This window comes from Eucyclogobius newberryi, unplaced genomic scaffold, assembly GCF_026437365.1.
Source record: "Eucyclogobius newberryi isolate DKJ021-1_F unplaced genomic scaffold, fEucNew1.0.hap1 SCAF_1, whole genome shotgun sequence".
Classification (NCBI taxonomy): domain Eukaryota; kingdom Metazoa; phylum Chordata; class Actinopteri; order Gobiiformes; family Gobiidae; genus Eucyclogobius; species Eucyclogobius newberryi.
Window position 1 is genome coordinate 35,046,699 of NW_027315723.1, and position 19,689 is coordinate 35,066,387.

Here is a 19,689-nt window from a genome sequence, read left to right on the forward strand (position 1 = left end):
ATTGATTTAGTGATTTGTATTGGTTGCCGTGACGTGTCTGGGAACAGGTTGTTGATGGATGTGTCTGTCGTGAAGCTTGCAGGGGGACGAGGGGCCAGAGGTGGATGCAGGCACCGCGGCCGCCTCAAGGTTAGCCGCCCGGCGCGCTAACAGATGGATAGCCCGCGTACTGCCGGTAATGTGTTCAACTCAATCATTCCATACCCTCCGCACATCTCTCTTATTCATGCGTTGAGACAGTTGTGGATCTTGCGGTGAAATGGAGACCCGAAGTTTCCCATGGTCTAAGATTTATCAGGTTCTTGATGCAGCGAAGCGATGTTGCAAAGTCCCAAAAATGTCTGTCTGGTTTTAGGCAGTTCCTTCTAATTGGCCCCAAGTATTTTGTGGCAGCATTTGTCATCATTTAGACCGGTCTTACAACTGACCTCTGGGAATGCCAGTAATTATCAGACTAGAACAGTAAGAAACGTGAAAATACCGCCAAATGACAAAGCTTTTGACTCAAAATGAGTATTATGTGTCCACCACATTCCATACTTTCTCATGTAGAATTAACGTGTCCATCTTCAATTGGTTACAACACAGAATTGAATCCTTACTTGAAACATTTCAAATCACTGTTTTGTCCTTGGGCGAACACCTTATAAATGACTAATAAACACCACCAGAAACATCAGATCTTTGATGTTTAGACAAGCCATGGCTGTTTTAAATGTGGTAATGAGTAAGAAAGTGTAGCTCGCACCTGTGCATTGACAGAATAGTAATGGGTATTGGCAGTAATTCAGGCGTTCTAAATCAATTGACTCTTGAAAAATTAATATTGACATGTTGCATCTATTTCTTAATGATAAATAAACCATTAGTGAAGCTTCATGAAATGAATCAATGACATTCTGCTCTCCATTATGGAAATACACAGAGCTAAAATATTCAAAAAGGACATTTTTCCACCAAACTTATGTGATAGACATAAAATAGTAGTTAGGCTCCGTAACTTAGGCTTCGTATTTGTACAGTCGCTAGCACTGGCCCCGGGGCCCTGGAGCCAGGCTAAGCCGCATACACCCAATTACAGCGCGCCTCTGACACATCGATTGACACATGTGGCATAGTCTTATCACAGTGACATGATGCAGTGGCCGCTGAGCTCCATTAGCTCCGTCAGCCAATAGGGACGCAGACTGCTCGGACCCCCGGAGATTCGGACATGCAACGGCAGTTTTAATACAGATATCATAAGACAAGAAGGGCCAATAGTGAAGTGATGGCGAAAGGATTAGATGCCTGCAAGGGACAAGATTAAGTTTGTTTTTCTGTTTGGATTATTCTGTTATAGACAATGTGTAATACAGTGTATGAGTGGGCCATTGAAAGTTTTTATTTCAATGTTTTTATTTTAAACATTACTAGGCGAATAGGTCCAATACAAAGTGTTATGGTTGTTGTTATTTTTAAACACCATTAACACAACTTAAATGGGAATTTTTATACATGCCTTATTTGATCCTAGTTTATATTTTATATTTTATTATTATCTTTTATTTTATATTCGCACCTATCGCTGAAGCAAGTTCCTAGTTTGTGAATTTTGCTCACCAACAAAGGCAATACAACTGATTATTTTTGCTTTTTAAACATGGACACGCAAGCAATGATTTATAGAGCAAGACTCTGATTTAATGTTGATGCTTGAGATTAAGCTGTGCACTAGTGACCATCTCAGTCAACAAATAGAACATTTTTTATGTTGTTTTCCCCCCCTGGAACACAGTACACTGACCCTCTGACCCTGACCTGTCCCAGTCCATCTCCAGACCCAACTCAGTCTCAGTCTCTGGTGCCTCCTCTGACTGTAAAACCTTCTGGGGCAGAATGAGCTCATCTATGGAGGTTTGGGTAGTGCCCTGAGGAATGGAGCATTCGGTGGATGTATCTTTTGGCCCATTTCTCTTCTTCCTGTGGTATTTATAACGCGCTGAGACTCTTTTGTTCCACTTTAAAAAGCCTCTTAGTCCAAAAATGTCCTTTTGGCTGCTTAAAAACCTTTGGTCAACTTTGGAAGATAATGTCTCCGTATGTTACTGAATAGTATAATCTTTTTCACATTGCTTTATAACACACCTATTCAACTTCCTGTTTATGGGTTACTTTTGACCATTCTAAAGATATAATATTCTTCTTTGATTTGTTAATTGCAATGACAACGGTGCAAATTGTTTTATCACTTTGAAACCCATGAATATAATATGAAAATGAAGGGCATCTTTGTTGCTTGGTTGTTGAATTTGTCTTTCTAATTAAGTCTATTAATGATGTTGTTTATTTTCATTGTAAACTCCTTGGATTTTTTTTTGTCTCCACACATGTCAAGTAATTTGCACAACCAAATGAATCATAACATTAATCCTGAGAGCAACAACATGGCACAGCTCCAGCTCACTGGCCCATTGCCTCTTTCTGTGTCTCCCTGAGTGTACTCTAGTGCCAGTCCCTTTACTGAACACCTGCTGCTCGCTCTCAGCCAGCCACAGCCATTTAATCCCACCATGCAAGGTTAAATTATTCATTGTTTCATTCAAATTCCAGCATCTATACTTATTTTCACGTATTGTCTACTTGCAGGTATTCAGATGATTAGCATTCGAAAACTTGAAAAGTTATGTCTTGCTGAACTGACTCCTTTTTTTTACATGGGAGAGCATGATTTTGAACATGGCAGAACACAGGTAAATACAACTCTTCATTCCTTCCTTCTGAACAGAGGGCAGAGGAGTGGTCTTTATAAGACAGAGACTATATTTTGGGATTTTGGTTGGGTGGGACACAAAGCTTTGTTCAGTTTTGTTTTGAGAAGTAAGATGACTGATTGAGCAAATGTAAATGAAGAATATTGTTGGATGTGGAATGACAAACTTCAGGTGGAGACGTTAGAAGGAGTTAGGTAATAGATATTAGCCTAGAATGGTCGTATTCTACAATCATGGCCAGGCTACCTATGTGTACAAAACCTAATGTTTGTTTTATTTATGCAGAACATCAAAATATGATATCATAAAAATACAATTCTCACAGTTAAATTTTGCAAATGTTAACGGCAACTTAAACACACCAGGACAAGGTAAACTATAAACACAGTCTGTTTCAAGCCCAATTGTACAATTTACTTTGAGATATCCACTGCAAACTCAAATGATCAACATCATCTGAGGCATTGCAAACTCATGCAGAGCTGCAGCATTTCTTCCGTTGCTTTTGGCGTGTCGCAGTGAAACAAAGCAGCGACCTTTTCCCCTGATTATTCTATTACGCAAGTCTGGGTAATGACTGTAGTTATGGACGAGCGCCGTGTGTCGCTTGAACCACAATCTGAGCCTGTGCGTCCTCAAATCCAAAATGTATTCTATGGTATTTGAAAAAGGCAGCAGAAGGCAGCAACACGAAAACCCAAAGAAAATAAAAATAAAAAGAATGAATAGGGGATGACAGGGAGATGGGGATGACAAAAGTGTGGAGCCTGAACCAAGCGGAGTGCTATAAAAAGAGTGCGCTCGTACCCTGTCTGCTCGGAGCTATGTGGGGCACTACATGCACCTTGAGTGGTACGGACTGAAAGAGGGCATAATGGTGCAAAGAGGCCAGCAATATACTATAAGTTCAGGCTGCAGGTGTTACTCTTCTGTAACTGTATACGTTCAGAGCATATTGTTTAAGGAGCTGTTGTTCTCTAGTCGCTTAGTTTATTAATCATTCGATATTGTAGTCTTAAATTACATTATGATTTATATACAGAACAGCAGAAAGGAGAGTAAAGAGTGACTGGACAGTTTAATCACCCTTTTCACTTGTAAATGCTGTTTACTAGTAATTATCTGTATACATACTAGTTTTGAGAGAAATCCAAACAATGTTTAGATCTTTTGCCAGTGCCACCACACGTCTCCTTTTAGTCGATTAATCGTTGCACAGGGAATGTCTTAAAGAATATATTTAGTCACGTTACGTAATCAAAATAGCTAAAAGCAACTGTTTGTAAAAGAATGTAAAACAAAATGTATTTTTGTGAAAATAGTATAAGTCTAATTTGTTGTACTTTTTGATGATTGTGTAAACATACAGCCAATTCTATAGCTTATTTTTTCTTCCACTTCCATTCAAAATAGACAAAAAACATAATTTAAAAAAATAGCTGAAATCATCAATCAATCAAAAACACAGCACATTTTTTGCACATTATGTCGACTAAATACAGTATGCACTTCCACTACGTAGGCAACTATTTTTCCTTTGCAACTGGCTGAAAAGCAATATTTAGGAAAGGCTAGCGTGCAATTTTACTATTTATTCTGGAATAATTTGCCTCAATATTTAACACAGCACTTTTACACAGACAGTCTCAAAATCCCACCTAGTTATTACAAGTAGGAGTGGAAATATGTCCCCATTGAGGGGCTTCACTAGCAGCCATGTTCACTTTGTCGGACTTTTCTTCATTTGTGCAATGACTGGGCGAGCGCGTCAGAGGAGCAGACAATTACTGATATTTGCTGGCAGCTATCAGAGAGCGAGGCAGAGGAACACAGCGATGGCTCTCTAATTAGAACATTCTTCCGAAAGCCTGAATAAAAGCTAACAGAAAGGCATTCTCCAATAACGGTATACTGCACAATAAAGATACCACAATATTGTTGCTATGATCCATAACTTTAGTTTCAAGGAGGATGTGTATGGGTTTGATGGAGAAAGAGTGAAGCAGCAAAGCATTGAGGGGGAAATAGGAGGAAAGCTGATTTCATGCTTGGAGGATTGCATCTTATTTTGTGGACGGGCTGTATGGAGCTCTGTTCGTGCATTTACTGCCACCTGCTGGACAATGTCGATTCTGTCATACCAACTAAACCCTATGGGACATTAACAGCCTTCAAAGTCAAACTAAAGAGTCCCTTATCTTCGAAAACGGTGGTGTCATGTATTCTTGTGATTGCTTTTTTGCTGAAATTTAAGAACGCCTTGTTAAAACCGCAACGCTCATCTCCTGTTTTAGTCTCTTTTTATTGCCTTATCTTGACTTTTCTCAAACGGAGGGCAGGAAATGGGGAAAGAACTCGGCTTGATAAGAGTTGAAAATCAGCGGCAAAATTCTCATTAACGTGCAATAGGGCCCGGTTGAGAATGCCATTATACGCATGGGCGGAGAAGTCAATATAGGCAAGCATCTGTCTCAAAATAAGCAGAAATAAGCTCTAAAGCTGCAATGTCATGAAGGTGTTGGAGTAAGTTACTGTCTGAGCACCTGCATGGTCCAACTAAATATATGTGTGTGTCAATATGAAATCAATAGGAGCTGGGCCTTCGTCATCCCAGGCCGCGCTGAGAGGGGAATTAACGGCGGCTTTCTCATCACTAATTAACACATAAACACAGCAGTTCCTATCTGCGTAAGTCTCTGCCAAGGCTGCATCAAGGTCTTATAAAGATGTTTTAATCACTTGTCTTCTAATTGTAACTACAAAAAGTAAAAAACAATTCCTGTATAAAATGTAATCCTCCCTTCTATTTAATTACAAGCCGTTTTAAAGACAGGGGGGAAAAAACACACACATTTTCTTACTGCGAGTATGCTTTCCTCTCCACAGATCTGACCTGTAACCGGTGCCACGACCTGCTTGTCTCCATTTAATGCAATAACGTGAAAAGCAAAAACAACCCCTGGAGGCACAATCTGCACATGGATAATTACACCTCTAAGGAAGTATTTGTAAAACATGAAGCCTTGGCTCTTTCGCTTGAGAAATGTTTGGATTAGGTATATGTTTTCCTCTGCAGGAAACAACGTGGAATGGTGAATGTTGAAATCGCTAAATTAGCAGCACAACACAAGTATTACTAACATGGCACTAACATTAATTTATGATATATTCAAGACAAGCAATTAAATGATCCAAACATGTTCAAATACATACAGACACAGCATATAAACACATCTCAATGGGATTCCCAAGAAATTTCATATGAAGCCTACACAACAATCTCTGCAGCCTCATCAGCGCAGCCTATCTTCACCACCCTGCTCTGCTTGATAGGCCGAGCTGAGCCTATACTCAGCCCTCCTCCACCCAAGCACCGTGTTTGCAGAGTCGAACTGTCTTTCAGGATTTTATTTTCAGATTCTTATCACATCCTACTCTACCCGTCCTCCGCATTGCTCATCATTCTCTGCCAAAGCAAATGCCAAATCTAATATATTTAGAAATACATATATCATTCTTAACGTAATATCTCTTTGAACACATATCATCTTTATTTCAGCCTCTCCAGGATGAAATTAAACTATTCACAGGGAATACTTGTGGCCGACCATTATCATGTGTTTTTGGATGTTTTCAGCATGGGCATCAGAACTATGTCTATGTTTCAAAACTCCTGCCATGGACACAATAAATGGATACCTTTGGAATATACTCTTGGCAGCAGGAAGAAGGCCATCACAAAGAAACGGATGACACAAACTGAACCAACAATTAAGGACAGGACACAAATTATAGACATCTTTAAAATAGTAAAACAAAATTACAATTAATGCTATGAACGTCTGGATGTCTTGTATCTATTTATTTATCAACCATTATTATTTAACCCATCGAGATCAAAACCTCATTTTGACCTGGGCGAAAGCGGAAAAACAGCACACAATTATAAAAAACATGTGTCATATTCTGTTGTCTTCTGTTTTCTGTTTGTATATTATATAAAAACTATGTATGACTTTGGGTGAAGCTGGTCAGAAACGGCAAAACTCAAACCTTCAAACAAGACCGTTTACTCCCCCCTGTCAGACGCACGTTTCCCCTTTGAGAGCAGCGTAAACGTTTCACAGTGCAGAAAATGATGATTTGAGAGATATAAAGTCACAGACAGTGGCCGGCCGCTGGGATGAGTGCGATTAGCGGATGGCAGCGTTCACGCCGAGCAGCCCTTCTAACAGCCGCTGCACCTCATTAGTCTAACCCAGCAGCGGCATGCCCCCTCTATTAACCGCTAAATGAAAGACCTCCAAGCGCGATTACTGGAGGGAAGTCCCCTGTCGTCATGGGGATAACAGACAACACACACACACAGAAATATAGCCTTTCACCGCACTCGTTTGAAGGGCGTTTATGAAAAGTGGGTATATAACACACCATTGGGCAGGACTCAAAAGCCTGCGACATGAAAGCCTTGGAATATAACCTCTGAGGACAAAATGTGCGGCCAAACAACCAACAACTCGTTTTGAAGATCACACAAAGCAGCAGTTTTGTCAAGCTCCAACACATCTGATAAATACTTGAGTGAGTAGAAAATGTTGAAAGTTCCAGCCAGATGGAAACCTCAGCAGAAAGCTTCCGATAGCGCCGCAGCACCATGCATGTGCGTGCGCCGTATGTGCCGTCATCGCCTTCTGTTGGGGTGTGTTATGCGCCCGTTTTATGTTTGAAAATGTGTGCAGGATGTAGATTTGAATTATGTAAAAGGGCCCATCCAACAACAAAGAATCACAATTTGCCAAGAATTTGAATTAGATACGAAACACTGCGTATATATGTTTAGACATGTTTTGAATATTGTTGGATGGCTTCTTTTGCATAAAAAGACAAGGTAGCACAGGGTTCCCACTGTTTTCTCTTCTATCAAGGCACCAATGACCATTTGGCCTGTGTCCACTGCGCTATGACGATGAAATGTGAAAGATAAAGCCATTATACACTCAAAAGACACAGTAATGTTTTGCAAGCCAGTGTTCTGAAAGCTAAATGCAACAGTGCATGATTCAGATGTGATGAGTTCACTTGGCCAGCCCACCTAATGTGCATAGCCTGTCTAATATGTTCTATGATAATCTGTCCCCTTTTACTAAGTGGTAATGTGCTCACAGTATTTGCATTAACAACACCAAACCTATCTGCATATTACTGTAGGAATAATGGAAATTCCGCTTGCCTTCATCACAATTAAGCAAACACTACAAGCCTACACATAAACCCAGCAATGTCATCAAGGCAAAGGTCGAGTGTCTAAAGGGGTTAAGGGACATCGTAGGCAATTTTGAGTTGGATAACATGTTCACTTATAATGAGGTTACGGTCAAAATGTCACAATTTCTCACAGCTACAAACATGAATTCACAGTGTAGCATTAAACTTATCCGTAACCATGGAGACAAGCAGGGGACTAAACAAGGTTAAGTTACAAGTCAGCCCTGTAGCAAGACCCCACTCACAGTAAGAAAACACCGCAAAGTAAATTCATGTTTAATGTCATACTGTGGAGTATTCCAAGCAAAGCAATACCTACCTAATAGGAGGTCAACCATCTCCTTGGAGACAAGCAGATGGTTGACCCCCACCAGAGAAGTTATAGAACGTACCTTTAGAAAATGGCTTCAAATGTTCCATTTTGTAGTGTGTAAATGTTATTGTGGGTCAAAGTTGGTTAAATAAAGAAGCTCTATTTAGTATTTTTCTGTGAAGTTACCAGAATACCACCTGTGCCCTTTAGAGTCTCTAGGATTTGTGGGAACCCTGTATGAATGTAAAATCTACTCACGGTCGTTGCAGTGCGTGCCGGAGTAGGAGGTCATGGTGCAGTCGCAGGTGAAGTTCTCCCACTGCTGGATGCAGACGCCCATGTTGGCACAAGAGTCCTCCTGGCACGTGGTGCTGGGCCCTGCATCCGAGGAGATGGACAGAAGGAGAACGCAGGTGCACAATTAAACACTGTGGAGGTTTTGTGCTGAGTCAAGAGAGGATCGGTGCCATGCAGAAGAAGAATGCACTCGAGAAAGAGACATATAGCCTGGCCTTTTATTAGATACACCAGTCCCGATGCTTCAAAATGTAAAAAATAGGGCAAATAAACATGGTAGTGAACTTCGAAGAAATCTGCAGATATGTGACTCAAGCATCAGAAATGAAATACAGTGAATTGACCTTGTGTCAAAAAGGTTTGTTTAATATTAGCGTTTGGTGATTTCAATCAAAAGTCTCTTCTGGCATGAATACTTTCACTCATTTACCAAAATCTAAGTTGGTTTTGCAATATGTGAGGGCAAAAGAAGTGGCCAGGCATGTAGCAGAAAATTCTGTAGGAGAAATTTCTGAAGTCAGTGAACTTGTTGCTTTTATGAAATAGTTTTTGATCATTACTGCAACTTAAAATGTCCAAAATATAAGATAAATTGTCCAACGTTACATCTTCTTCCTCATTCTGATGCTTGGTTAATACATCTGCCTCAAGTTACTGATATGTCATTTGTCAACGTTTGTCATTTTGAAGGACAATAACCGATATATGTAATAATAATAATAAGGCAGTTTGATGTACATAATGTGGGTTCGAGAGGGAGATAGTGCCACCACAGGATGTCCAGAATAAAGCCAAACAAACAGTCTGGCTGATCCTTCATTCAAAGCAACAATGTCCAATAACGCATCGTCGGTGGATCAGGAGCAGCACCAATAACTTGGATTCATTTGTAAAAAAAAACCAACTGTCTCCGCAGAACTCTTGTTGTGACACTGTCTTCACCCCGTCACCCCGAGTGTAATGCGGACATGCATGCAGTTCTCATTCCAACATGTACTGACGAGTTTTATCGGAGTAAAACTTTGACACGCTGCATTCCCTCTGTGGACGAACGAGCACAAAGACTCCAGCCTGGCCAGCCACCTTAACCACACTTTTGTACATAAATAATGGTTATGATTGCCATCTGTGCGTCTGCTGTGGTGATTGGGCCAAATAATATGGTACCTGCAGGTGCTTTAAAAACTAAATCAGGAAAGCTGGGAAAAGTGGGCCTGCCACAATAAGACATTTTGAACATTGAAACTACTTTATGCCACAATGAACACTAATATATATATATATAAAACACCATAATTAAACACTGTGGTGGTTAATTTGTGTCTAACAGTTAAATATTTGACGTTCTACAGCTCAATAATTTAGGAACACATAAAAAGAAAGCTTACACGCAATAAATTAAGCCACAAAAAACATTGTTCTTTCTATCACATATTGAACGATAAGTTGATATAGTAATTATTGTGAAAGACCATTTTATGCTGTTTTTTTAGCTTAACATTTAAGAGATTTCTCATCTTTAGGACAATAGGTTTGGCTGGCCAGACTACAATAAGACATAAGACACTTTGACGTGACCTGTTACCAAAAATACATACTGAACAATAGACTGACACTCGAAAGACTAAACAGAACATTCAGAGAACAGTGAAAGTAAACTTAAAAATCAGTGGGTGCATGTGCCGGTGAATGCAGTCAGAGAAGGGTATTCAAAGTCAAACTTGATGTGTGTCTGCTCGTCGTCACACACAGCTCTTACTTTTGAATACGCAGAGGGAATGCAGAAACGGACGACCGAGCACGGCATAAATAATGACACAATAAACCATCCCCTGCTGTAAACAGACTCAAAGGAGGGCTAGCCGAAACCCAACTGGTGTCCACAAACCAGAACACAACAAGAAAACATAAAGAAAACAATGATAGACAAGTAAATAGAGGTCTAGTGCAAGATGATGTGACGAAAAAAGTTGAAAAGTGAAATTGCTGACTGAACGAGTTGCTTGTGTGCAATGCACGGAGCGGACTGTGGCCTCTGGTTTCTCATGCGGAGGAAGAGGATACTCACTCTCTGAATAACACACCATCATCTCCGTAAACTACTAATGAGTACGATTCTGTTGGGTCTAGCAGCATTTACGTTTTGCTCTGGGAAAATGCCCATCTAAAAGTAGTATTTATATTGTTTTTAGAGTATTTTGACATTGCCAATGGAACAAGCGTAACATATAAATGATTTACTTTAGCATTTTATAACTGGGATGAGAAAAAATGCTACTACACTTGTTTTATTTGCAGATCCTCTTTTAAGAAAGTCAAAATATACTCAAATCAAGATAAATACTATTTTCCAGTGTGTGTGTGTGTGTGTGTGTGTGTGTGTGTGTATCTAGTAAACCTTCTTCAGGTGCAGTATGTTGGATAACACACAAAGTGGGGCTGCTCAATATATCGTAAAATTATCGTTATTGCAAGCAACATTTAGCATCGCAATAAATTAAATATATCACAAGATCACCAAGATCCTTTCTGTTAAATACTATTTTATTCATGATTTTCCTTTTCAGTCTAAATTAGCTGGTATTGTCTTTGTTAAGTTTTTATTTTGACATAGCTTGACTAATATGTTGGACATAATATTTGTTTTAATATATCTCTGATTATTGTATAAAAAAGCATGTTCAAATATTGATATTGCAGTACTTTCCATTCATATCACAATCATTTCCAGTATTGTGCAGCCCTAATGCAGATGGACGTTATGAAAGCACAAGCATCCTTTGTACAAACCATTTATCATATAATTTACCTCTATTAACTTTTTTTTTTAACAAATATAAATTTTCCAATGGTACTAATACATAGAAAAGGTATATTCTCTTTAAGGAAAATATGTCCAGCACATTTGTCCCTCTAAAGGTGCAGTACAAGAGCCTTGAAAGATGAGCGTTTTTTTGCCGGATAAAAAATTGCGTCCATAATGGTTCAAGGTGCTAAACAAATGTAAACTCCAAAGGTAAGATGCGTTAGCTGCCTGAAATATTAGTATATAATCAGTTTTAGGTGATTTTGAGCATTAAATTCTTAGATTATAAGCCATCGCTGTCCATTATAAATTCTCAGTTTCTTTTGTCTCTTTATCTTTGCTGACGTGATGGCAAAACACATGTGCCTTGTGTTTTAATGTTTCAATTTGTTTTCAACAGGAGGGTACGTTCATTTTTTATTTTATTTTGTGGACATTGTTTGTGTCAGATCAACTTTAGATTCTGCTCATTGAGGCTCGCTCAGGGTAAATTCCTTGAACACATTTCCACAGAGCTCTATTTTGATTAATTCATTAGCAGTACCAAAGATCAACAGTAACAATGACGACGCTAACCCCCGAATGCAACTTCAAACTCCATCTTTCTGCAACATTAAAGGCCATTCTACATAATGGCTTTTGTGCCACTTTGTTCCCGCAGCGCTGACGTCTCCATTGAAGAACCCACTCCTCCTCCCACATGCTGATCACAAACCCTGCTCTACCTTTACACATATTTACACAAAAATCACTCATTTGCGTATTCCGCTGCTACTTAATTAACATCCACTCAACGTTGTTTGTTCCAATATGCTTGCACGCCCACATTAACAGTAATTTTCTCAGGGAACATGCCACAGAACTCCTCTTAATGAAAGAAACATTGGCTGTATTGAAATGACTACGAATTAGCTTGCTGACGGATGCACTGTTCTAGCCATTCGTCTTTTCAGAGAGCGGGTAACCTCAGCTGCACCGGGGGGACATCATCACCATGGCGACACCCACGATGCATTGCACACGGCAGACTTTCAGACAAGCAGGCCTCTGGGGGCGGCGTTTAACCCTCTACCTTGAAGGTCGGCTTTGGTGAAACCAACTTTGTTCGCGCCGAAAGAAAACAAACACAACACACAAGAGCGGAAAAGAAGAGGAAAGGTTAGTGAGGGGCAGCATTGTTAGTGCTTCTGGAAATTCTGAGACTTTGCCACTGTGGAGAAATACTTTAAAGTTTATGTGGTGACTGCAGGTTCTACTGAAATATATCTAATAATATGTGTTATTTTACTTGGTCAAATGCAGACATTTTGCTTAAAATTAGCTTGAAAAACAAATCACTGTTTTCCTCAGACAGATCCATTTGCTTTATTTTGTCTAATTAAAGCCAAATAAAAATAGCTTTCAGCACTGATTTCATGACAGTCCTTTAATCATTGCCATTTAACACAAAAATACAGCCTGATTTATTATTGTAAAGTCTGAAATCTGCTTAAAACCAGATGATTTTATTGATAGAGGAGTGTTGTTAGCTGTAGAAAAAGACCAAAGATAATTATTGTCGAAAGTCTGATTTCAAACAGCTCTACTATTATGTAGAAAAAACTTAGCTCAAACTGTGATGGTTAAAAAATTATGCCATTGGCCAATTGAAAGACTAAATGCAAACGATGAGTAACTACTCGATAACTATCATTACCTTAAAGGACTCACCAAATTACGCATGTTTATTTGGAGCTGCAAATATGATTTTTAAAAGGAAATTGTGAAAGGTTATGCAAACTCAGAACCTAATATTATGTAGGTGTCTAAGTCTGTGTTATTTCTTTGGTGCACTGCAGTGGTTTTATCCTGATGCTCTGCTGCCATCTATTGGTAGTGTGTGGGCCTGCCAATCCAACCTCCAAAACAATAATAAGCAAAAGAGTAAAATCAGCTTTAAATAATTAGGAGATAAAGGAAACTATAACAAAATAAGCAAACAGGGGTTTTGAAGTAGCTTGCACGCAGTAAAATGTCAGATAAATATCATAGCAACAATGTTTTCAATATATTTAGTCTAATGCTATTATACAAGAAACAAAATGATGTAATTGTTATGCTTTGAACACAATTGAAAACGTATACTAATGCTAATAAATACAAATGAATGTACAATAAAGAATTGAGTGTGCGTTTGCATGATTGCCATACCTTCACAGCCCCTGTCGATCTGCCCGCTGCGGAAGAGTGCGTCGTTGATGAGGTCCGGCAGCCGCCCGTTCAGGTCGACCGAGGCCAAACAGCCCTGGAAACCCTCTCGAGACACCACCAGCTTGGGCAGATTGTGGTACATGTTGGGTCCAAGGCCGCCAATGAACAAGTCGCCTGGAGACAAGGTAGAAACGCTGTTGAATGTGCTGAAATTCAGTTGAGATTTATTTTAGTCAATCTTTCTAGGAACAACAGTAGCCCGGTTATGCTCTCTTTTCTCATCTTGACCTATGAGCTGTAGTGTTGGAATAAGGATCAGACTAGGAATAGTAGTGAAGCTGTCAGGGCCATCGAGGTATTAAGTGATTCTCCAGACGGTAGCCAATTAATTCAAATATATTTTAGCACAGTGATGAAACAGGCAATTTGCAGATGTCCAGGGTGCTACAACTAAGTACTATGGAACTGTGGGATAGCTAAAGCCTTAAATTATATTTTCACCTTGGTTTCAATTTTGCATGCTCATAATATAATATATCACAGAATGATTCAAACATTAACATTAAATTGGTTTGGAGAAGGACTACAAGGTAAAAGTATATATCAGGGCTGCAAGATATCGCAATAGATAAATGTTGCAATTATTTAGCTGACAAAATTCCCTTTGCAAACAGCAGGTTATCCCATCTTATCCTGTAACCCTGGAGTTTGATGACCTTTATGACCTTTCATGTATGGGAGTCTTGTATTAGTTTAGCAGTTCATATTTCACTCTTCTCTCAAGTGCTATTGTAGTAGTTGAATATGAACTTTGAACAGAAATCACAAATCATATCGTGATTGGAATGTTTGACAGAAAAAAACAGCCCTATAACTCTTAACGTTTAGACTTTGGGCCTACTGGCATTCACTGTGGCTATAACCACAGCTTTAAAGAACCGACACATAGAAAGACAACCAAACACTTGTGCTCTGTACATTTTCAGGTGGAGGGTTCATCACCTGCTTATCTCCATCGAGATGTTATTGGAACTAAACTCACAGTGTCTTTCTCGATGGAGACGAGCAAGTCAAGTTGCGAGTCAGATTACTGGAAAGGCAACACCTCTCACGGTAAGAATGCATGTATTTCAATGTATTCATGAGTAGAAATAGATGGATATATCAGTTGGTTGATATAAGTTGTGTCCAGCGCAGGCCAATATGTTATTTGGGCCAAACTGCTGCCTGAATAATACACATAAAGTATTATTTCACTGCACTGCACAAATTATAGTGTACCATTTTGTAAATTGTTTTGCCTGAAATGTAATCAGCCCAAAATATCGGCAGAATGAAAAAACATGTCGGTCAGTCGTAATATTTCAGCAATAAAAAGACCTGGACTGGGGAACATTCCAGGCTAAGCAATAACCTCAACCAAAAAAGTGACATCGTGCATGGGGAGGAGTAACAAAGAACCACTCTGATGGAAGACCACAGCCCGGTTACACAACTTATGACTTGCTGCCATTTTAGCCACTTCAACCCCATTTTGTAGCGACGCGAGGCCGTTTTTACCTTTTAGGTCAAGGTTCTTGGCCCCGTTGACGTTCTGCGTGACAGATTTGGAGTCCACCTTGAGCGTGTGGGTGTTGGAGGCGTCTCGAGTGATGACCACATTGTGCCATTGGTTATCGTTGAGAGGGTTGTCGCTGTTCCCCTTCAGCAGACTCGGACCGTTGCCCAGGTCAAAGACATAGTGGATGAACCTGTCACCATGGGAACAACAACAATGAGTAGTTTGTACACAGGGGAGAGAATGTATCACGGGGGGTTTATTGGAATACAGCGTTTTATGAGAACGCTTCACTCATGATGATAAACGTTGACAGTGAAATGTTTTTGTGCGGCTCAAGAAAAGATTGCGTTCCAAAGCGTTTATGATATGGATGTGTTAGGATCAATAGCTGCCTGAAATAATAATAAACTACATCTTTAAAAAACATATTATATTACATTTATTACAACATAAACACAAACTTCTCTTTTGATCAAAATGCCATAAAAACAAAGTAAATACACATTACATTTTTACAATGTAACAATTATTACTACACACAATGTAGCTCACCAGTGCAGTTACACACAGACGAACGTAATATCAATATTGTTGATAATAATGTTTTTTCATTTGTTGTGCTTCCTGCCAATGCACCTGTGTCTCCTGTTTATCCTGTCATTGTGATCAACATGTTGCTGTACAAATTTGTTTTTTTGCTCTTGCAGAATTCCGTTATATCTTTCATCTGCTTTTACCTGGCCTTCGAACTTGTATAACTTTTCCAACCTTAATATAATATATTAAGGTTGGAAAAGAAAAAATGCACTATATATTATATAGTGCATTTTTTATTTTTTATTTTTTTTTTTCATATTGCTGGCATTTTACACAATGCTATAGTTGGATACTAGCTGTACAACAAATACTGGCACACAACTGTGTATTAATGTGCATTACCCAGGTATAAATAGACCAATACATACATAAATAAAATATGTTTAAAATAACGTATGGAAAATGTAATATTTGTATTACAGTATGTGAAATATGACAGTTCACATATAAACTTATTTAAGAGTCGAATAAAAAGATAAATCGATGGGCTATGATTGTCAGAAAAAATGCAATTACAATCTGCTGAACTAACTAGCCAAATAAATTAAGTTATTCTAAATGCATTAAAGCTCTTACCCTTTGACCAGCTCCACCGCGATGAAGTCGTTTCCGTCTCCGCTGTTGAAGATGATGAAGCCGTCGGAGGAGGTGGTTTTGAACTGGAAGAACAGGTGCATGGTGGTGTAGGCCTGCAGCGTGGCCAGGCCCAGGTAACTGCCTTTGGTCTTAAAGGTCACAGGGTCAGCGATGATGGAGCGCATGCCGAACCGGGCGTTGAGTTCGCAGAAGTCGATGTCGCCGTTCTTACACATGTCGATGTACTGCATGCCGTTGAACTTCAGGCTCTGAGGGAAAAACACAGTTTTCACTGTCAGATATGTTGATGATATGAATGGATTGGATGTATATTTTGTCTCTTAGTTTTTCTATTCTTGTGTTACCAATTAGAAAAACTAGTGTCAATTTTTTTTTTTTTTATCCATAAATAAGCTTGACCGTTCCTGATTTGTTTTTAAAGTGTTTTTATACTGCAGGGGTCACTAATAAACTTTCACTGAGGTCCAGTTCACTTCACTGTGTTTATTTTAAAGGTTGACAGTGATCGCGGTCTTGTGTTTCCCCCAGTTCTGTTTTAATTTCCTCATCAGACTTGTTTCTTCGTGAATATGAGATTGTAATAAAACACACATCATTTTGCAGCCTGACATACAGAGAACATGTCTGTGCTGTCCCCACTGTCCATCTGTCTGTGTCTGGCTTCCTCCACGTCTGCTCTGCTCTTCCTGTCAAACACATCTAACACCCGTAGTACTGGAGGCTGCACTGCTCCTTCTCCGTGAACGAGGGCCTTACACGGTTAACTCCAAAGTTTAGTGTCAGAGGTTTGGGTCCGGATGCCCATTTGTGACCTGAGATTTATAGCATTACAATATTTGGTAATATTTGGTTGGTCGATATTATCGGCTGAAATGAGCACTTGGAGCACTTTTCACTTTACTAGTTCCGGTTGCATTAAAACTGCAGAGCTCCACTTTCTGCTCCATTCATTCCTTATTGGGAATTAGCCGAGCCTAAAATAAATCAATTATTAATTAACACAAAGAGTAAGTTACAGATGGATAATCACAGGCAGCATGTTACCATAAGTACTTTACATACCATGTAAATACTTCACCTGGGCACATCTGTATGTTTATAAAAGTGAGTGGTATTGTCTCAAAGCGAACACACAGTAAATGTAATCAATAATGTTAAAATTACATTAATTCATTTTGATTTATTTGAGCAAGAATTGGCTAGTTCCCACAGAGAAGGAATGGAGCTGGAACAAGCGAGCCTGTCGTGAAAAGGGCCTTAATCCAATTAAATTAAATTAAATCCATCTTGGAATTTACGCATATTAATTACAGCGACACACGTCCATTAATTAGGGTCACCGCACCTTTAGGCTCATTAATTCACATCAAGTCTATCAAACTTTCAGCCTTAAAAAATCACTGTTAAGAGGCAGAATAACAGTAAATGTCACCTTAATAAACCAAATTTAAAATGAATAGAGCCTGACACACTTTTTTTATAATCAGCCATCTATAAACAATTTATTTTACATGACTAAATATCTGCAGTTATATCAGCTGTCGGCACCTCCAACTCTCTGATATATCGACCGGCCCTAAATATTACATCATTATTTTGTGTTGGAAAGCCTGGCACTAATGATTATTTTAGTAGTTGAGAATTTTAAAACACATTATGAACCAAATAAAGGTTTCTAGATAATGATAAGTGTATCATTCACATATTTCTATAATTGATTTAATAATCACACTGTCTTTAAAAAAAAAAGTTCAAAATACATTTCTTATAGTCGACTAGTCAGGATTAATCAATTAATTGTTGCAGCAATAGTTGAACATTATATTCTATTGTCCAAAAGGTAGTGCCTGTATTAGCATTGTGCTATTGTAATTTGTATTTAGTATCAAGCATTTTCCTGGAATTGAGTTTGAAATTATCATAATTTTATCCAACACAAACAATAATTTTAGGCAGCATATGGAGCCTTAGATGTTATCCATGTTGTTGGAGAGAGATGAATGAACTAAATAACCATGTCTGTGTTGTAGTCATTCATTTATGTCATATTTTCACCTGAAGGTGTCCGATGAAAGGAGAAGGTGTCGACGAGACAAAGCGTTTCTCTGTCAGGATTCCCAACTCCACGTTGTTGAACTCCAGGCGCGTGTGATCTCCTGCCATTTCACCTGAAGGAAGTACATTTGCTTTGTTAAGAGTCAGGGGGTGTTTTTAATGGCAAACATTTATTTAGTTATGTTGGTTTATATCACCAGTATTCATGATATACTAATCCATATTAGCTCAGTTTTTTGTTCTAATTATTTTCCCACCACAAACCGCTGTTGGCTATCAATACATCAGAGCCAAATGCTAATTATTTAAAGGTTGAATGGACGATTTTTTTGGCACAAATCTAAGTCTTATTTCCTCGTGGCGTGGATAAATCATTTGTCCTGCCACGTATCAATCATAAAACGCACCTATCGCTCACCTGCAGCCGCGTGCGGCTCGTCCCCACGTTTCCGCGTGCCTAAGCGCATGGATCTATCATAATATAGTTCCCTCAGTGTACGGGGCAAAATGAAGACGGAGAAAGACTGTTCGAGCTGACGCAGAAGTGGACAGAAATCTACGGGAGACGAGCGATGCGATGTGCTCCGTTGCGCTAATAAACAAACGCACGTGTGTGTTGTATCGGTCCACACGGGGAGTGCGCATGCGCACTTCCGCCTGCGTTCTCAAATCGCCGAAAAATCGTCCATTGCGCCTTTAAGTATTTCAAACCAAAACATTTCTTCAACCATTTTGAAAGTGGAAATGTTTGAGCTTCAATTACAAAAGATGGAAAAAATGAAATAGTTATAGTCTCAAAATTCTATTTGAGCCTCACAAAAAGTATAATATGGGGTCAAGTATGTAATACATGTGTAGAGTGTAAGTATTTGTGCAGTAAAACCAAATTGTTTTTTCTTGTCATAATCTCCTTTAAATAAACATATAAATCATATAAAAAAGAAAAGAAAAAAAATGACATGTATTTAAACTGGACTCTAATAACACTTACATGTAAATGGGTGACGTTTATTTACCCGGCTTCATTTTTCATATTTTGTAATAATCATCACATTTACCTCCAGTTGCCGCCATTACAGAATTGGAATGTTTTACATTCATCTATTCACCTTATTCCGCCCCGCCCAGCTTTGCATCTTTTTACTATGGATCAGCACCAACCATTTAAGTCAATGGGCTGTGCTCGCTAGCCCATGTCTCTGTGGAGAATATGCTGTCTGGGATGCCGAGGATTTCTTTGCTGCAGGACAAATGG

The 19,689-nt window shown here is 39.0% G+C and overlaps 1 protein-coding gene across 12 annotated transcripts in view; it reads right to left on the reverse strand.

Annotated features, from left to right (window-relative positions):
• The window catches only part of nrxn3b (neurexin 3b), a 449,304-nt gene that overhangs the window by 243,705 nt on the left and 185,910 nt on the right, over positions 1-19,689 (reverse strand). For 6 of the 12 annotated variants that reach the window (XM_072444579.1, XM_072444561.1, XM_072444596.1 and 3 more), the window contains 6 exons: positions 18,435-18,547; positions 16,359-16,627; positions 15,185-15,375; positions 13,625-13,798; positions 12,507-12,533; positions 8,590-8,709 (listed from right to left, as the gene is read on the reverse strand). In XM_072444579.1, coding sequence (XP_072300680.1) covers positions 8,590-8,709; positions 12,507-12,533; positions 13,625-13,798; positions 15,185-15,375; positions 16,359-16,627; positions 18,435-18,547 — 894 coding nt within the window. The remainder of the gene's footprint in view (positions 1-8,589; positions 8,710-12,506; positions 12,534-13,624; positions 13,799-15,184; positions 15,376-16,358; positions 16,628-18,434; positions 18,548-19,689) is intronic. The other 6 variants (XM_072444649.1, XM_072444613.1, XM_072444640.1 and 3 more) reach the window with 1 other exon arrangement.